At 40.2% G+C, this 18949-nt stretch overlaps 1 protein-coding gene across 3 annotated transcripts in view; it reads left to right on the top strand.

Moving 5' to 3' along the window:
• Nucleotides 1-15054: 15054 nt before the first annotated feature.
• The window catches only part of alkal2a (ALK and LTK ligand 2a), a 14239-nt gene continuing 10344 nt past the window's right edge, over nucleotides 15055-18949 (top strand). For all 3 annotated transcript variants that reach the window (XM_079643217.1, XM_079643216.1, XM_079643215.1), the window contains exon 1: nucleotides 15055-15970. Coding sequence is in view for 2 of the 3 variants with exons in the window: in XM_079643216.1 (XP_079499342.1) it covers nucleotides 15079-15970 (892 nt within the window). In the remaining variant the exon portion in view is untranslated. The remainder of the gene's footprint in view (nucleotides 15971-18949) is intronic.

Raw genomic sequence — 18949 nt, 5'->3', positions numbered from 1 at the left:
CTTGTGATAAACCCACAAGAGAAAAAGCATTTGAGCCCCATACTGTTTCAGAAATAATTTTTGATGTGGTTTAGAACAGGATGGCGTTTTATCATAGCAGAATTTAACTTTATCTCCGGTAGAATTCTGATCAGGCATTAGCTCCGCCTCCTCCTTTTTTTTTTTCAAGCTAAGGCCCCAAAATCTACGTTTCTCTAACAGAGCTGCAAAAGAGGGGTATGAGCAGTAAGAGCCATGGCTACAAGGGGGGATCTTTTTGGTATTTTAAGCAAAAAATGTGTTTTTCACAGACATGTTTTGTATTGGTGTAATAGGTCCACTTTAAGTACATTTTTCTGGTATCAATACATTACTCCACTGCTTATTTTTCTGACTACTTTTTACTTTCTACTTCTTACATTTTCAAAACAGGCTCGTTACTTCGTTTTAATCTGTGTTTGGTGGCGTGATCATTGTTATTTAGAGACATTGCGTGCCTGTTGATTTTAACACGATCCCTGTGTCCATCATTTCCTGGTCTTCTCTAAAGAGGAGGGACCAATGAAAACGTTGTCATTTTGCCGTTGTTCAGCATCGAAACATTCATTAGCTAACAATGACATTATTGTTATATTAATATAAAGTGAGGTCAGTTACTCTATAAAACAGTTGGTAGTTATGGGTACTTTTTACTTAAGTACATTTCGAAGCACATACTTCTTTACTTTTACGTTTAGTCAGTACTTATACTTTTACCAGAGTATTTTTAAACACGAGTAGGCCTATCTGTATTTCTACTTGAGTAAAGGATATGTGTACTTTTGCCATCTCTGTTCTGGGCACACTCAATACAAATATTTTAGTGGCTATTAGATCTGTCTTTCTACTTCTCTGACACCCATGCCGAAACTAAGAAGATCTTATTTCCTTTGGAACATTTGATAAATACTTTAGGGACAGTAGGCTACTAGCCAAAACAAATAAAACATTAAAGCTCCCATCCCATCCTATCATACTTGAGTTCAAATCTGTAACTAACGAGACAAATGTGGGTGTTGGTGATTTTGACTATTATAAACATCTAAAATAACAGCTTGCAGGGTCCTGAAAGAAGGCTTAAGTTGCAGAGAATGCTTGATCAGTGTCAGATCAGGTCAGACATTTATCAATTTGTGTCAAAGCACATCATCGCCTTTGGGCCGTAGAGTGATAACGGTACTCCTTTTATCGCCGTCCATCAGCACATCTCATCAGGACAGGAGATACATTAGCATCGGATGTCAGTCAGGTTAGTGCCTGGGCCAGAAGATTTAAGATAAAGGCCTCAAACAACCTTTTCTTCTGGTAATAACATATACAAGTCCTGCTTCTGGGCAGGTTCAGGTAACACATTTTCTGTTGGAAATAAGTCGTATGTAAAGAGCTGCAGGAATTAGTCCTGAAACCTGGAAATAAATAAATATTTTTTGAATGTTTTTTGGTAAAATGCCTGAAAGAGTCTGTTGTTATCATTAGCTTAAAATGAATACTCCAGCCCCAAAATGTACATTTGCAAACATACATGTATATATATTTTTTAGAATGGCTCCATGGTAAATAAAGAATCAAGATATGTTCTTATTTTGGCTATTTTAAGACTTCTTAACTTTTCAGATTTTTTCTGAGGGCTAGCATTAAGAAACCTAGGAGAGTGACGCACGCACGCACGCACGCACACACGCACGCACACACGCACACACACACCACACACACATCTATGTGGTTGGGGACTGGGTTTCCTCATGATTATCTGAAATCTTTGAATTGATTTGGTGGTTAAGTTGAATTCATGCATGATGTAGTTTGTTCATAGCCTAACGGTAGCTTTTTATAACGGACATTTATGCTTCAAAACTCATAAAACTGGTTTTCGTTTGTGATGATTATCTTCCTCAAAAAACATGCATGTATCGTAAACTTTTATTTGCCACAGAGTTTATTTTCTGTAATAATGAAATCTCAGAAAGAAAATCCCATTTCTTAAGAAAACCATTGCTTTACGGATATTATGCTTGGCCTCTAAAAGGTCATTTATTGAAGATCTCATTCAAGATGTGTAGGCGGATTTCTCTAATGTAACAGCTGATTATACTTTTATTGCATGATTCTTTGGATAATAGGAACATAAGGCGCGTTCACACCAAGTACTTTTCCCACAAAGGTTCCTGAGAACTACGATTTAGTTGCGTTCACACCAAAAAGTCCCAGGAATTAAATTAGTTCTAGAAAACTTTTTTTACCGTCTTTTCAGTCCCTGCTAGAGAACAGGGACTTTCGTGGGAGAGAAAGGTTCCTGTGTCTGATTGGCTGGGCGGAATGCAAACCATGCCCCGTCAAACTCCCAAAAACTTTTGTGAAGCCGGCATTTTATTATCCTCGCATTGCATTATTAGCATTAGCATTAGCCCAGCGCAGAAACGCAGAGAGACTAGCTTATGACAACACAAAATAAAACATGGGAGCGGTGGAGATGAGGAGGTGTCGGCGTTCTGGCCGTTTACTCGGAAGGCTTCAGTAAAAGTTGCTGGGAGTCCCAGCAGCTTCTACTGAAGCCAGTCCCTAACTGCGGCGGGGACTTCCGGCCGGGGATTTTGGGCGGCTATATACGCCGTGAAGTTGTTTGCGGCCTGCCAGTAAACCCAAAGCAGAAGAAGAAGAAGTGACGTCAGCGGCTTCATTTGCCTAATCCACCCCCAGGAACTAATTTCCGGTGTGAATGCGATCTGTACTTAGTTCATGAGAACTAAAGAGTTCTCAGGAACCTTTGTGGGAAAAGTACTTGATGTGTACGCGCCTATAGGTTTTAATTCTTTGTTTGCTTGAAGTGATGCAGTTTTTGTTGAGTTTAGTTTTATTGACGGTCTTGCAGATATTATTGCTCAGCGCGACGACAAGTTTGATCCTGATACAGCTGTGCAATATAAACTTAACACAAAAAGTAAGGAAATGTGTGTTTGGTAGATTATTTATTTGTTGTAACAATGCTTCTTGGCAATACATCTTATACCATTGGAAAGCCTGTTTTCTTACCTTTCAACGCCACATTTGTGAGGAACATGCAGAGCTGAGTATGTGGGGTGCGGTCATGAAAAATGTGACAAATGTCCTCTGCCAAACAGCAGCCACTCTCTGGTCTTGTACGGCTGCCAGGAGCCTCAACACGTGGAGGAACATTATGTTCAACGATGAGTCCAGAATCTGCCTACGGCACATGGATCGTAGGGTCACAGTGTGGAGAATCCTGGAGAGGATGGGATGGTCTGCAGTCCTGACCTCAACCACGTTGAACCCCATTTTGGGATCAACATGACCCTGCTGCCCGTGCCAGAGTGACCAACACAACCACGTTGGCTGACTTGGGCTGCCTGGTTGAAGAACGGGAGGCCGTCCCACAGCAGAGTATGAGCAGGCTGGTGAGGAGGAGAGGCGTTTGTAGCTGTGTGTGGTTCTTCCACAGGCTACTGAGGCTGCTTGTTAAATGAATCAATTGTTAATAAATAAATTGTTGCCAATATTTCTTGTTCCATCAGACTTTAATTATCCTATCCACGAAACAACAGTCAACAGTAAAAAGCTGTTAGGCATTGGCAGAGGAGATTTGTCAAATGTTTCATGGGCGCACCCCATATACTCTTCTGCTCTTCCCACAAATGCATGTTCCAAACAAATGTGGCCCCATTAGAAAGGTAAGAAAACAGGCTTTCCAATGGTATAAGATGTATTGTCAAAAAGCATAGTTATATCTCTCACAGGCTCCGCCCTCTACTGGACTCTATGGGTACTACCTACTTCTATAGACGTAGCGGGCCTACCTGAATGCGCGCGCATCTCACCGTATAAAAGGAGGCCTCGCCTCCTGACCGTCATCCCTTTCTATATCTTCTAGCGAGCGGAAGTGAACAATGAGAAAGACGTGAAAGAGAAAGACATTAACGAAACAGCATGGAACCACTCCTCGAGCACCGAACCTGCCCGACATGCCCTGGCCTGATCGCGGGGGCTGACCCGCAACGTCTGTGCTTCCAGTGCCTGGGGCCGAAACATGCCGAGGAGGGCCTAGGCCAGTCGCCAGCCTGTAATGCCTGCCGCATGATCCCGCAGCTGAGCCGCCGGCATCGTGGCGAGCATTTCCGGGTGAAGTTCGGCCCGCAGGTGGAGGATCAGGACCTCGAGGTGGTCGAGATGGATGAACTCGATGAGGTGCCATTCGAGTTCACCCTCCCGTGGGGTCGGGTGACCGCGTTCGCGGACGACAAGGACGACAAGGACGCCTCGTTGTCTGACACCTTTAGCTCCGGCGGCCAGGAGGGTCCAGCACACAGGTCTGCGCGTCTGGACTTTCCGGCGGTGATGACCTTGGCGGCGGAGCGGCAGGCCTTACCGCTCCCCCCAGTGCTTCCACAGCGGAGAAACTGTGGTTATGGGCTTCAGAGGTGGCCAACAAAGCTGCTCTACGCCTTTCCACCGCTGCGTCTCATTCTCCCTCTCCTGGGGAGAGTGAGGCGAGAACGTCTGTCAGTCATCCTAGTGGCTTCGGATGGCGTCGGGGCACCGTGGTACTCAGAGATGACACAGAGGAAGGTGGGCCAGTCCTGGGGTGTTCCCCAGTTCTGGGGGGCGATGTCTCAAGAGGCAGGTGCAATCGGGGCGTTACCCACTCTGGGCCAACCTCTCCAGACTTGGCTCCTGAGAGGAGGTAGTAACCATAGAGTCCAGTGGAGGGCTCCGCCTGTGCTTATATAACAAGGATTACCATATGTAACCCCTCGTTACAACATAGAAATCATCTACCAAACACACATTTCTTTATTTTTTGTGTTCAACTTCAACAAGCTGAAGGAGCCCAACAAAATCAACCACTGTAATTTGGGGTAACATGTCACTATTTTACAAGGTAGGAACAATCTGTTCCATGCTGAATAAAGATGAATTTGTTTCAAAACAGAATTTCACAACACTTCCTCTGCAACTGAAGTAAATCAATTCCTGTTCGCCCCGTAAATTCCTACATGACACTGCATGTCTTTGGTGAACTCCCTTGAATTATTGTTGTGGTCTTAGGTGTATCTCAAAACTGTCTTTAAGTGGAACACCTACACCACAGCAAAGTCTTTTGATACGGATACTGAAAGTAGACAGGGCAGGGTGGCACCCCAGAAATGTACGAGGTGACTTGTACCTCATAAATCTTCTTGAAAGAAAGTGATAGAACCTCCGACTCAGTCTCAACTTTGAGTGTGTAATGTGTGTGTTTGAATGACGCAAAGTAAGATGGTTTGAGAAGTGTATTTCGGAAACAATGATCCACTGCTTTCACTGAAATACTCGCCTTCCCTCTTCCAGCACGTTTCAAAGGTTATGCTACAGTGCCTCAAGCTCTGGGAAGATGGGAAGGCAATAGCTAGGAAGCAGGAAAGCATGCAGGATAATGGATGCTGTTTCCTTCAATTAGAAGTTTAATCACAAGTTAATTCTTGCACAAAAAATGGTTAAACGTAATGGTCTAATAAAACGTACATAAACGTTGTGTTGGATCATGAAAAGAGAAGAGACACACGATACACAAACATGCAATGAACGATCAGTAAATAATTTGCTTGGCAGGTGTCTGTGATTTCCATTAATGTTATTAGGCTGTCAGTTTTTTATTATTGTATCTAAAAATGGTTAAGTTTGAAGAACATAATTTATACTTCTTTGAAGCTCTCCACCTCCTAATTTATTTGAAAACTGCTTTTATCATGCCATGTAACATCGATTTAAATGGTTATTGTTGGAAACTGTACTGTGTGTTACATTTCTTGAAAGACATTTTGTGGCTTCACGGTTCACACAGCTGGAAATGATGAGTAATGATAAGCCTAGAATTTCTTTCATGAAACCACAGACACTTGGCATGTTTGCAGCTTGTGCTTTCTCTGAAATGATCACACGGGCTGCTAATTGCCCATTATTCCCATGGGTGTAGCTTACAATAAAGGCTAAAGATAGCAGTCAACCAATTTCTTTAATATTTGTTTATGTACCGCTGTACATAAAGGGGTCCATATTTCTTACTATTAAAATGTAGCAGTGCTAAATCTGGCCTTTGATAATAGAAACTCAACCATTTTTGGCCACAACCATAGTCAAACATAAAGAATGTAGCTGGTTTTCAAAAGAAAAAAAGTTTTGTATGCAAAGCAAATAAACGATGTGACAATTTAGTTAATTCTGCCTCTTCCAAATCTTTTAGTGCTGTTCACTGTTCGACACAAACTTTTCTGGCTTCTGAAAACGTTGGCAAATTTGACACTATAATGCCCTTAAACTATCGGTCCACATTCCTGGTTTCCTTATCTTGTTTTCTATCAATGCTTCTTATTTTCTGCTATCTTTCTCAACATTTTTCCATCTCCCATTTGTTGTTTTATGGTCTCTAAGATTTTTGTTCACTTCACTTGGCTTTTTCTCTATTTCTTTTTCCCAGTAAACTAACAAGGGAGGAAGCTTAGTTTTGCACAACTCAGCAACAGACATGTGCCAGTGCAAAGGTATCAAGTGTCGGTGGAAAAAAACCGATGAATGTTAGATAACAATGTATTGCAGATATGTGTCCCTCTCGATTATATGCATGACTATGTTTCTCTGTGTGTGTTCTTCTGGATTTCTGTGCACATATTATGTTTGGGAGTAAGCAGTTCGCCGCAGAAAATATCCTGTTTCATGCGTGAGGTCGGGTTCTCCTGCTCTGTCATCAGGACGAGCGGGATCTAATGGGAACACAGCACATCACGATCATGTGACTAGGGAGAATGGTACCCAGGAAAAAAAGAGGATGATGGGAATTGTGTCTTTCCCTTGTCACATACCATAACTAGATAATATACTTACAGTGTACTTACAGTGTGACTGGTACACCACAGAGCAATACACTTTCAAATGCAAAGGATCAGTTACCTCTCAGGAATGAGGGTTTACTGTAACTGTAAGGTCTTATTGTCATATGCACAAAGCTACAGTGTAGGAATGGCAATGCAATTCTTCTGACCTGGGCTCCTCCAACAATGCAACATATATAATAAAATACAAAAATAAAAAATGGGATATGGGATATGTACAATAACAGGATATGAAATTAAATAATGTAAATTAAGACTAAATTAAATATGGTTTATTGCGGTGATAACTATTCATATCAATTAGTATATTGCAAGATGACAACAGGAATGTTTATCGGGGCACTTAACAGAGCTAAATGTGACATCTTGCTAATCTTGAAGACCCAGAAGAAGTGTCCAAAAACGGATGAAATCAGCCATTCAATCAGTTTGCTGATCAACCTTAGTTAATAATACAGTATTTCCCTATGCTGCAGTTATGTGTTTGTGCCTTGCATTGTGCTTGTCTCGATGTAACCTGCAACAAGAACCCAATCAAACTTTACGCATAAAAAAAGACTGATGCACACTTCAGGTGTTTGGCCACGAGAACGAGTTCACTGGCAGGAAGGAACCTTGCACCTTTGACTAAACAGATTAGACAATATGGACACAGGCAACTAGCGCACACTAGTTTATATAATAAATGTGTCCAATGTAAGCAGGCTGAACATGGATGCTTAAAAAAAGGAAAAAAATCCTTTCTAGAAGTGGCTGCCTACAAATAACTTGCTACTTTTCTTTAATCCTCCAACAGGGTCACATGGAGGCCCAACTCTATAGTCTGTCAGGGGATTATTACATCAACCTGATCTGCTAAATAATGTCTGAACTGTTTTTGCATTACTTCAGTAATTTGTCCATGGTTCAGATTAGGACAATAACCGGCCTCTCATTATCAGAGCACATTTTTTAATTAGCTTTCTTGATTGGAATTGAATAAAACTGTTGTGTACACGTGAAGAACAACGGTCATCTGGGAATGTTGCACTCATAGATTATGGTATAAGTACTACAGTTCTTCCAAGGAACTGGCTCCCAGACAGTGGCTGCAGCTACAGTAACTGATCCATGTTTGAGTGCAATTTCCGTACAGTGATAGTGAGGCCTTTTCTACAGAATATACTGCTTCTTAGAATTAATTAATATTTCTGACCTAATTCTAAATGTATTCCTCAGAGAGTATTTGGTTGTGTTTCTGTTCCTGTACTTCCTATCTCTCACAATATCCTTTTCCCATGCTCGACATATGGATGCATGCTGCTGCAAGAAAGCACACTCTCCAAAGTAATCCAATACAAAGCTATACCATTTATTCTCCAAGAGGAAATTCCATTTACAAAGCTCTCACACTCTCAAACATTTACAAACACTGAGCTGACGCAACTCTCTCTCTCTCTCTCTCTCTCTCTCTCTCTCTCTCTCTCTCTCTCTCTCTCTCTCTCTTTCTCTTTCTCTCTCTCTCTTTCTCTCTCTCTCTCTCTCTCAAGCTTTTAGATCCCATGTCAGTGTTGTATTGAGTGGACGTGCCCTGGCAACAAAAGTGTGTTAGTATCAATTGCTCCCAGGGGGAACAACATCTGGGAAGAGCGCCATCGCCTTCAAACATATGATGTGAGTTCAGAAAAGGGCCCTGGATACAGAAATGCTATATAGCTTTGCAGGCATGCTGTAGCAGATTATAAAACGCCGGCTAGTGTTGCTGATCCTCAGAGGAGACATTGGATCAGATGATGAGGCATGACTAATCATGTGTGGATTCCAAAGAAGAGAAGGATACTGTATGAGTACAGCGCTGAGATCAGGGGCTACTGTCAGGATGCTCTCAGTGGCATGGGATTCATTTCACTTCTTAAGTACTGGGTAATGCCTCGGCACAGTTATCTTGTTTTTCTGTCATCTTCATCTGTTGTCTTCAATTCTCTAAAGTAAGTAAACATGGTAAATATGCAGTCCTGGACATTGACAGACACTGGTGCATCCTGTCTAAACAAACAAATTCCACAGTGTTGTCTCATTTGTTTTACCATACTCCTCTGAACCAATAAACTATCCCCCACAGCTTTCACTCATCACTCCTTTACTGTCTTACAGCTTTTTGCATTGTATACAGCTGTGTATTCATTTTTATATTATTAGCGTGCTGCAAACATATGGTCTTAGTGTAGGCCAACAGCAGGATCCCAATCAATCATGTCTGCACTGCAGGCATAAGGAGAGGTCCAGCACCTGATGCTTGGCCCAAGGAGAGGCCCTCAGTGGGGTAATAATCAGATAATAGCAAACATACATGAGTTATTATTCATAGCAGAAAAAAAGGATGATAAGGAAGGCAGCCAACAGTACTGGCTCATGCATGGACTATTTCCTTCTTTCTTTGTTTTAGAGCCAACTGAGAAACATGGGATCCCAGGCATTTACTCATACAGCATTTTGAATAGGAGTACAGCTTACACATTTGGGTGTAGTTATTACTTTACAACTGAGGGTCCCCAGGGCCTGCATTGACTGTTTGAATTAATAAATGTTATTAGGGCCACTAGACTTCCGTCTTACAACAACACAATTGATTGATATAGTGTGCCATTCAAGATGGACAGTTCAGTTGGGAACTTATATAAAAACAACTTTTGATGATATTTGTTCAAGCTCTCCCTATATTTTGACATTTGTGCAAGAAACAGATAATCTGTGAAAAAAATCCCCACAGGTATCGGAGCGGAGGAGTCTCCAACGTAATGTTGATTCATAATTATGAACTTGAAGATTCTGTAACTGCATTGCACATTTCTCACTTGAGTTTTTTAAGAGACTTATTTTAGTTTACTTGTCAGATGTAAAATAAGGACGTATGCTTTGGTTGGTGGGTGGTGCTCGGTTTTGGCTAAGCCTTTTTCAACATGGCAGCCGGATCACAAACTTTTTTAGAGCAAGTCAAACTGAGATATTTATCCAAAAACGTATGGGAAGAAGAAAAAAATGCAGATGCAAAGAGATTCTTCATTCGTATTTGATCAGTGCTGCTTAGTTTTACGGTTTAAACAAATACGATAAAACAGTAAAATGTCAGTGCTAAATCTTTTTGTTTCATTGGAAACACTGCGTAAATCGGCACAACCTTTTAACACGTAGAAAAGCTTTGGGGACTTTTTAAAAAATGCACACCATTGACCAATAATAAGCAATCAAGAAAACATTTAGATATGGGGAATGGAGAAAACTAATGTAGCTTATAGTTGCATTGGTCTGTTCGCTCGAATGCTCCATAAAACATTTTCAGAGCAGACAGGATAGTGTGAATAAGTGGTTTAATATACAGTGAGAACTTTTGTCACCATAGTGACTTACTTGCTTGGAGAGCTGTTTCCCTCTTAAAAAACGATTTCATCATCAAGCAATTGTATTTGTAAAATGTCATGTAATCATAAGAGATATCCAGTAAAATGGGATTCGGTCAGTTCCATCAATCCACCAGAGAAAAGTACAGTTGAATTACATTCAACAGGGAGAAGGGGCCTTATCAGAGTATTTTGGGATCCTTAATGATTCTCCTCCTTATTCTTTCAGTCAATATCCTTTAGGTAGGGTAAAACCTCCAGTGACAGTCTGGCTGTGCGTGTCCAGATGCCCTCAGACTACCTAAAACTGGATTAAGTTGTAGACTGTTTTGTGGTTTCCTGTTTGTGTTTTTTATCCTCTTGTGGTCCTTGCTGTCTTCCCTCCTTTGCCCATCTACACACCTGTTCTTAATCAGCCTCGTTTGTCCTTCCCTGCCCAGAAGGTCGCCAGCCAATCAGCTTCCTGCTTGCCTCATCACCTCATTCCTCTCACCTAAGCCACTACACCCATAGCTCCACCTGCACTCAATCTACCTGATTTGTTTGTATTTAAAATCTTTTTTTTTCATTTAAGTCGTTGTTGATTGTTTTCCTTATTTCTTCAAGTGGTCTGCACGTCATTAAGATTCTTGAAAGACATATTTTGTAAGAACAAATAGATTAAGTTCTTGTGTGACTGCTATTTACAAGTTGATTCTTTTCTGCAGTCAGTTTAATCCTCTTGCAATTTCGAATGATTAATGTAAATGCTCCTATTGTTAGGGAATAATTTGCTTAGGTATTCAACCTTCGACACAGTTCATAGTTTTCTCTCTTTACTGTCTCTTTTCTCATGGCATAGGTCTACGGCCTTGGGTATCGCTGCTATCTCTCTTAAAGAGGAGCAGTTTGGGCGCATTGTTGTTGCCAGTCTATGAAAGAGCACAAGCCGCCATGAGGTAGTTTACTGTTCAGGGACGAAGGTTCCCTGGCGCACATTCTTTCCTATGGACGAGAGCTCTAGTTAGATTCAAGGTCCATATTTGTCTTGTTGATGAAGAATGTTGATTATTAAACTCAGAACTACTTAAAACCTCTAGCTGCAGAAGAGTTCTTCAGAATTGGTTTGGCAACCGCAGTTTGAACTCGTGACAAACCGCCTGTCTTGTCAATTCTCCGGCCGTAACTCCAAATAAACCGTCAGTGTTTGCCATCAAAGCTCCAGCTCTCCTCGTGTCTCTCTGAGTCCTGTTTCCATATGCTTCAGAAGTTTCCCCAACACTCATTATTAAATGTAAATAAGTAATGCTTTGTTTTTTATGACAGAGTTTTAGTTTTGTATACTTTGAACAGCTAGCGTTGTCCAATGAGCTCCAGGCGCAGAGGACTTTTGGTGCGTTCCGTAAATGTTTCTTTCCCCCTGATCCCCGTCAGAGACTCATGTGCACGCACAATTTCATTCGCACAAACACACTCAATAATATCTGTCCTAAGGCAAATGATATCACGGGACAAGTGGCGTAACTTCAAAATAATTTGCCTGCCTAAAATGTGTTATTTTATTGAAACAAAAAGATTCCCACAACCATCGGGTGACCCTGATAAATGAGCCCACGTTTGATAACCCACAAAACAGTAGGTCTACATATAAGAGAATTGATCATGTGTCTCCTTAGATTCAGAAAATGCAAACATACAGCTGCCAACGTACATATTTCATTCTTTTGAATGACAGGGATAAAGGCGCTGGTCCTCTTTTATTATCATCATCAATTCACAAAGGATTTAAGTGATTTACAAAATAGATTGAGAAATAGGTTTTTCAAAGGCCCAATTTATAATTCTGCTACAAGCCAGGCACACACTTGACTTTGTTTCTCAACTTTACAGTGCACAGATTTGAAGTAATACCTTGTTTTCTAATGTTTGCTCAGATAATAATTACCCCAATTTTATCTCCACTGTTGCCAAAAGTAACAGACATAAGAATCAGTCGGAACATGAAATATTATGTTGAATCTTCCACAATTGGCCGTGACAGTGTTTTTTTAAGCTGTTAGTTTAATTTGACCAAAAATAAGGAAGCCCTTCCCAACTGCTTTGTTCTAACACATTGGTTGGTTCAAAAGGGCTCTATCCACAGTCAGCCAGGTCACAGGAAGAAACACAGATTACACTTTCAGGATATATGAGTGCTTCAATATAGAGATGCAGGGATTTATGGTTATACAATAAAAATATATTTTATGTAAAGTCTCATAAAGGAAGAGATTGTATTCTAACAGAAAGTGTCTCGTCAAGACGAAACCAGATAGACGGATAAATGGCTAGATACATAGATAGATTTTATTAGGCAGATATGCACCAGATGTAAAGACATCTTCAACAAACTCCTTCAACCCTTTATGTGGAAGAACATCATTTAAAACAAATTCAGTTCTGATTTACACTCACTCCTTAGTGAGTGTAAATCAGAACTGACATTTTTTTAATTAAATGTGTCTTTAATTATCAGGTAGTTTCATTGAGATTAAGATCTCTTCTCCAAAACTACTTACACGAATAATGAAAAACATCAGATGATAAAGCACTAAAATCTCCTACTGCTCTGCTTGTTTCAACTCACAGCAATATATTATCTTGAGAATAGAATACAACGAATCAATATATATATATATATATATATATATATATATATATATATATATGTTGAATTGATACAACAATCAATATATGCCGTTAATAACTGTGTAATTTATACCTGGCTGCTAAACCCTTGTTACTGTTACATGGTATGTATCTTGTATTTTGTAAATTCTGTAACTTGCTGTTAAATACCGTCAAACTATGTGCAATATGTGCTTTATGTGCAATATATACTTTATATACATATGCCATCTTTAATAACTGTAATATATACCGGGCTGCTAAATCCTAAGAACTGCTACAGGATTTAATTTGTAGATTTAATTTGTTTTTGATCTGTATTTTTGAAAATTATGTAACATTTTTATTTATTTTTTAGCATATTGTTTATTATATTATAACTTAGTACTTTTTTAGCATATTGTTTATTATATTATAACTTAGCACAACACTAAGCTAACACTAAGCTGTCTGAGGCTTTTTCCTGCTGTAACGCTGCAAATGTCCCCTCTGTGGGACTAATAAAGGTATTCTGATTCTGAGCTATGGCAAATTATTTCAGGAAGTTTCTGGAACAGGAAAATGGAACAATATACATCCTATAGTGTGCTCTTTCTCTCTCTCTCTCTCTCTCTCACTCACTCACTCACTCACTCACTCACTCTCTCACTCACTATGTCACTCACTCTCTCTCTCTCTCACTCACTCACTCCCTAAAGCAAATAACGAGTTGTATTGACATGACTGTTAAGGCTACAATATTGCCAAAGCTCAATTACATACAGTAAGACTGAATAACTGTGTTATTTCGTTAGTTTTCCTCTCACACACACCCTGATATTATTAAGGGATGTTGAGTCATTTAGGTCCAGTCTTGTGTGTCCGCTTAATGAATCACTAGAATTCAGAGCTTGCTCTCCTGCATTATACCTGTAAGACGGGGATAATTATGTTCTTCCACCTAAATGACTGAGTGAGTGAGTGAGTGAGTGAGAGAAAGAGCACACTATAGGATGTATATTGTTCCATTTTCCTGTTCCAGAGACTTCCTGAAATAATTTGCCATAGTTGTATTCTATTCTCAAGATAATATATTGCTGTGAGTTGAAACAAGCCGAGCAGTGGGAGATTTTGGCGCTTTATCATGTGATATTTTTCATTATTCGTGTAAGTAGTTTTGGAGAAGAGATCTTAATCTCAATGAGACTACCTGATAAAATAAAGACTACATTTAATGTAAAAAATGTCAGTTCTGATTTACACTCACTAAGGAGTGAGTGTAAATCAGAACTGAATTTGTTTTAATGATGTTCTTCCACATAAAGGGTTGAAGGAGTTTGTTGAAGATGTCTTTACAGCCGGTGCATATCTGCCTAATAAAAACTATCTATGTATCTAGCCATGTATCCGTCTATCTGGTTTCGTCTTGACGTGACACTTTCTGTTAGAATACAATCTCTTCCATTATGAGACTTGACATAAAATATATTTTTATTGTATAACCATAAATCCCTGCACGGTACTACGGTAAAATAAGATCACTGTGAATGAAAAAAACCAAAAGGCAACATTTCTGCAGTGTTGCAAGGTTCCACAGTTCACTTGGTGTACAGAAGATGCACTCGGGATGTTTACATTACTTACAAATTGAGAAAAGGTGGATGCTTAAACATTTTAAAAACATAGCATCTGAAGGCGTCTCACCTACGGAAACGGTTTGTGCAATTGGTTTTCAATGTGTGTTAATGCGTCTTGGATGCATTTACACCAGGGCTATTCAATTGTTGGCCCGCGGGCCAAATCCGGCCCCCGGGTGATATTTACTGGCCCTTTGAGTATAATGTTAAAAAATAAAAAATAAAAGTTTAATTAATTTTTTTTTTTAATTTAACTTTTTTTTTTTGGGCCAGAGTGCCTTTATTCCTGAGAGGGTGTTACATTGAGAGATAGAGGGGAAGACATTGCCTGAAAACTTTGGCGGGCTCGGGTTTCGAACCCACCTACTAGCAACTCCTGTCATTTACTCCTGTCAACTCCTGTCAACTCCTGTCAACTCCTGTCACTCTGCGCGCGTCCTCGCGGCTCGCGCTGCCCTTCACTACAAGCTCGCGCACCTTCGACGGTTTCGCGCCAATGGTACGATTAATCAAACCTGGTCAGCATAGTTGGATATCAAAATGTCTCTTTCTACGTTAAGAAAACGAAAGGTTGACACCGAAAACCGGCAATTCAACAGCGAGTGGAAAGAGAAGTACTTGTGTGTAAATGTCAGTGGGAGGCCCGTGTGTTTAATCAGCAATGAGTGTTTATCGGTGTGTAAAGAGTACAACTTGAGAAGGCATTTTAAGACAGCTCACGCCAACTTTGACGCCAATTTTCCAGCGGGCTCTGATGCTCGCCACCAGAAGATTTTGGGGCTAACTTCGTGCTATGACCAAAGACGTAGCTCCCTGTTTCGGGCTTGCACTGACCAAGAGAGAGCTACCGCAGCGTCCCTACGAGTGGCCTGGATATTAGGCAAAAAGAAAAGGCCTTTTACGGACGCAGAGACAGTCAAAGAGTGTATGCTTGCATCAATTGAGGAAGTGGTTGCAGATGAGAAAATCAGAAAAAGCGTTATTGACTCAATTAAGAACATTCCGATTTCTGACACGTCAACATCAAGGAGAGTGGAGATCCTTGCATCGGACGTTTTTGAGATTCTCTTGGACAAACTGAGAAAGGCGGAGGTTATGTCGCTAGCTATTGATGAATCCACTGACAGCAGCGATGTTGCACAGCTGTGCCTCTATGTTAGATTTTTTGATGGTGAGTTCTTTCGGGAGGATCTACTTGGATTAATTCCTTTGGATGGACACACGACCGGTGAGGTGATGTTCCACAAAGTGGTTTCGTTTTTCAAGGAGCACAAGTTGGGATTGGATCGTATTAACATGCTTGTAACGGATGGGGCCCCTGCGATGTCGGGCCGAACACAGGGACTGTCCGCTACGCTGGCAGATGTGGCTCCACAGCTGAGATCGCTTCATTGCCTCATCCACCAAAGCCTCCTGTGCGCAAAACTGAGTGGTGAGTTAAAAAACACAATGGACTCTGTCATGGCAATTATTAACTTTATTCGTTGTAACTCAAGTTTACAGCACCGCCTTTTCCGCCAGATGTTGTCAGACATGTCAGCTCGATATAATGATTTGCTCATGCACAGTGACATTAGATGGCTAAGCAAAGGAAACGTCTTGAAACGATTTTGTGAACTTAAGGAGGAGATCATGGCGTTTCTCCGCAATTCAAAACATAAAAAAGCCAACGCCTTTCTGTGTCTGATAGAGAATGATGAGTTTTACGCTGCTGTTTGCTTTTTGAGCGACATTTTCCAACATCTGAACCAACTCAATTTGGAGCTGCAGGGCAGAGATAAAATGGTTACACAACTTGTGGAGAGACTCCATGCGTTTCAAAAAAAGCTCACACTTTTTTTTGAGGATTTATGTCCAGGGAAAATGCTCCATTTTCCAACATTGCGCACTGCAGGTTTACAAATCACCAAGGTGATGACTGGATTTATGGACTTATTGAAAACCAACTTTGACGCGAGGTTTGAACATTTCAGTCTCCCGACTGAAGTGATGAGATTTGTGAAGGACCCTTTCTCTGTGAATGTCGAGGGGGAGTTTGCACTGAAAGCAAAGGAGCTGATTGTGACATTAAATGAGGCGTCTTTACAACTCGAACTCATTGACATTCAGTCATCAGATGACCTGCGACAGTCATTTCAGCTGGCAGGTTCTGAAAAGTTCTGGACTCATGAAGTCAGCCACGAGAAATTCCCTCATTCAAGGGGTCTTGCACTTTTTGTCCTCACAATGTTTGGCTCGACTTACACGTGCGAATCGGCATTCTCACACATGAATGCCATAAAAACTAATAATCGAGCATCCCTCACTGACCAGCATCTGCATCACTGTATGCGTATTGCCATGACAACGTATACTCCCGACTTCCCTGCTCTTGCTAAATCGAAAAAATGCCATTTCTCTCATTAGATGGCATATATCTGCCAAGTTGGTTGCATACTGTATGTCAGTTATCACTATGTTAATCAAAAAAGGTTTGAGTTTTAAAAGGCTGTGTGTTGTGGTTTAGTAATTAATACAAGTCTTTTGATAATTGTTTTTGCTTTTAATTAAGCAATTGATGTGGTATGGCTCACTTGTCTTTATTGTTATTATACCATAATATGCACTGTTGTTTGTGTATGGCCCTAAATTGCTATTTTGTGTGAATTATTCGATCATTTAATTTAAATCTAATTATGTTGATGGTTATATTAGCTTCACATGTACTGAGTTCTGAACTTGCCATTTATAAAGGCCTTGGGGCTATGTTTGATTTAATTAAACAAAATATATGCACTTTTTCCCGGCCCCTTGCTTTGGATCATTTTCATCAACCGACCCCCATTCCAAACTAATTGAATAGCCCTGATTTACACTTTTGTAATATCCGATCAGATCTGCCCATGAGGTGTTAATGGGTTCTCAAATGTGTTATGTGTTTTATGCACTGCAAACCTACTTGAATATACTGTACCTGTCTATTGAGTTGTCTGATGTCAACTGATAACTTGTCAACTGCTCTTCTCCGCACAGCTGTAAACATGTGGAAGAGGAACAATGTGGGTTTTGCTGTGAGGAACTGTAAACAGAAGAAAGGTCTTTATTTATTTAAATTGAAGAAGACAGACAGTATCTGTGTGGTTGATTTGTCTGATGACGTTTCTGATTGTCACTATCACATTTTCTCTGTTCCTGTTTTTAATGTATTGCCTGCTACTTTGCTGCTGCCTGTCTTGGCCAGGACTTTATCGTAAAGAAGATTTTAAATTTTAATGACACTTCTCCTTGTTAAAAAAAGGTTAAATAAAAAAGGAAGCTATTGCTTGTTTAAAGGTCTCCTATTATACTATTTCTAGGCATATATTATAGGTCTCAGATATATAACAAACATGTCTATGATGTGTTTTGCTCAAAATACCAAACAGATCATGCATTCCTCAAATCCATATATTAAGGGCTTATCTGGGTCCTTAGCTTGAAAAAAAAAAAAAAAAGGAGGGGGAGCTTGTGCCTGCTCAGAATTCTACCAGAGATACAGCTAAATGCTGCCGTGATTAAATGCCAAATCATATTTCAAACCACATCAAGGGTTATTTCTGAAACAGTATGGAGCTCAAATGCTTTTTCTCTTGCTGGTTTACCATAAAGTGAGTTACTTTCTTTATTTCCTGCTTTTTTACACATACTCTCTCCATTACAGTTTAGCTCTGACTGTTAGCGATGCTTGCTAATGTAAACAAAGATCATATAGAGTGGCGAAGTCCCTCCCCTTCCGAGGGAGCTCCATGGGAACTTATTTCGGAAAAATTATTTATTGAAGTCAATGGAGAGAGAAAGATTATCTTTCGATCCCGTATGAATTGTGCTACGAATTACACATATGATGTTTGTCAATTTAAAAGATAATTTTGCAAGTCAAAACAATTAAAATGTGTCGTAAAACTGTGAAGTAACACATTTGTTTGTGTGAAACGCTCAATGAACTACATGTCTGGTCCAGCAGAACAACACACGTCACCAAGATGGCCGTCTTGTCAACAAAAGGATTGACTACCCTCACTATCACCACAATGAAACACGTCCAGAAGAATGTCATGCAAAGCTGCCTGTCTGCCTTCCTTTGATTCTCTCTGAACTGCCTGGTCTTTTTAATGTTTAATGTCAACCATTTGTGCAGATAGCGTGAAGTAGAAAAGATCGCAGATGCTAATGTAGCGTTAGCATTTCTCCCCCGGCTTAAATTGTGTATTATAGAATGATCACCCCGGTGTGACAGTACTCTTCAAAGGGTTCACGAAATATGACTACTACTCTTACTGTTTAACATGTTGGGTTACTTAATGTTACTTCATGTTAAGGCTAATACAAATGACAAGGCTGTAATGCTAACTAACGTGCTAGCTACTAGCTAGGTAGCTAACTTGATCCAGCC

This window comes from Notothenia rossii (assembly GCF_949606895.1).
Source record: "Notothenia rossii genome assembly, chromosome: 8".
Classification (NCBI taxonomy): domain Eukaryota; kingdom Metazoa; phylum Chordata; class Actinopteri; order Perciformes; family Nototheniidae; genus Notothenia; species Notothenia rossii.
The sequence above is the reverse complement of the archived record's forward strand: the minus strand, read 5'-3'. Positions and strand labels throughout refer to the sequence as shown.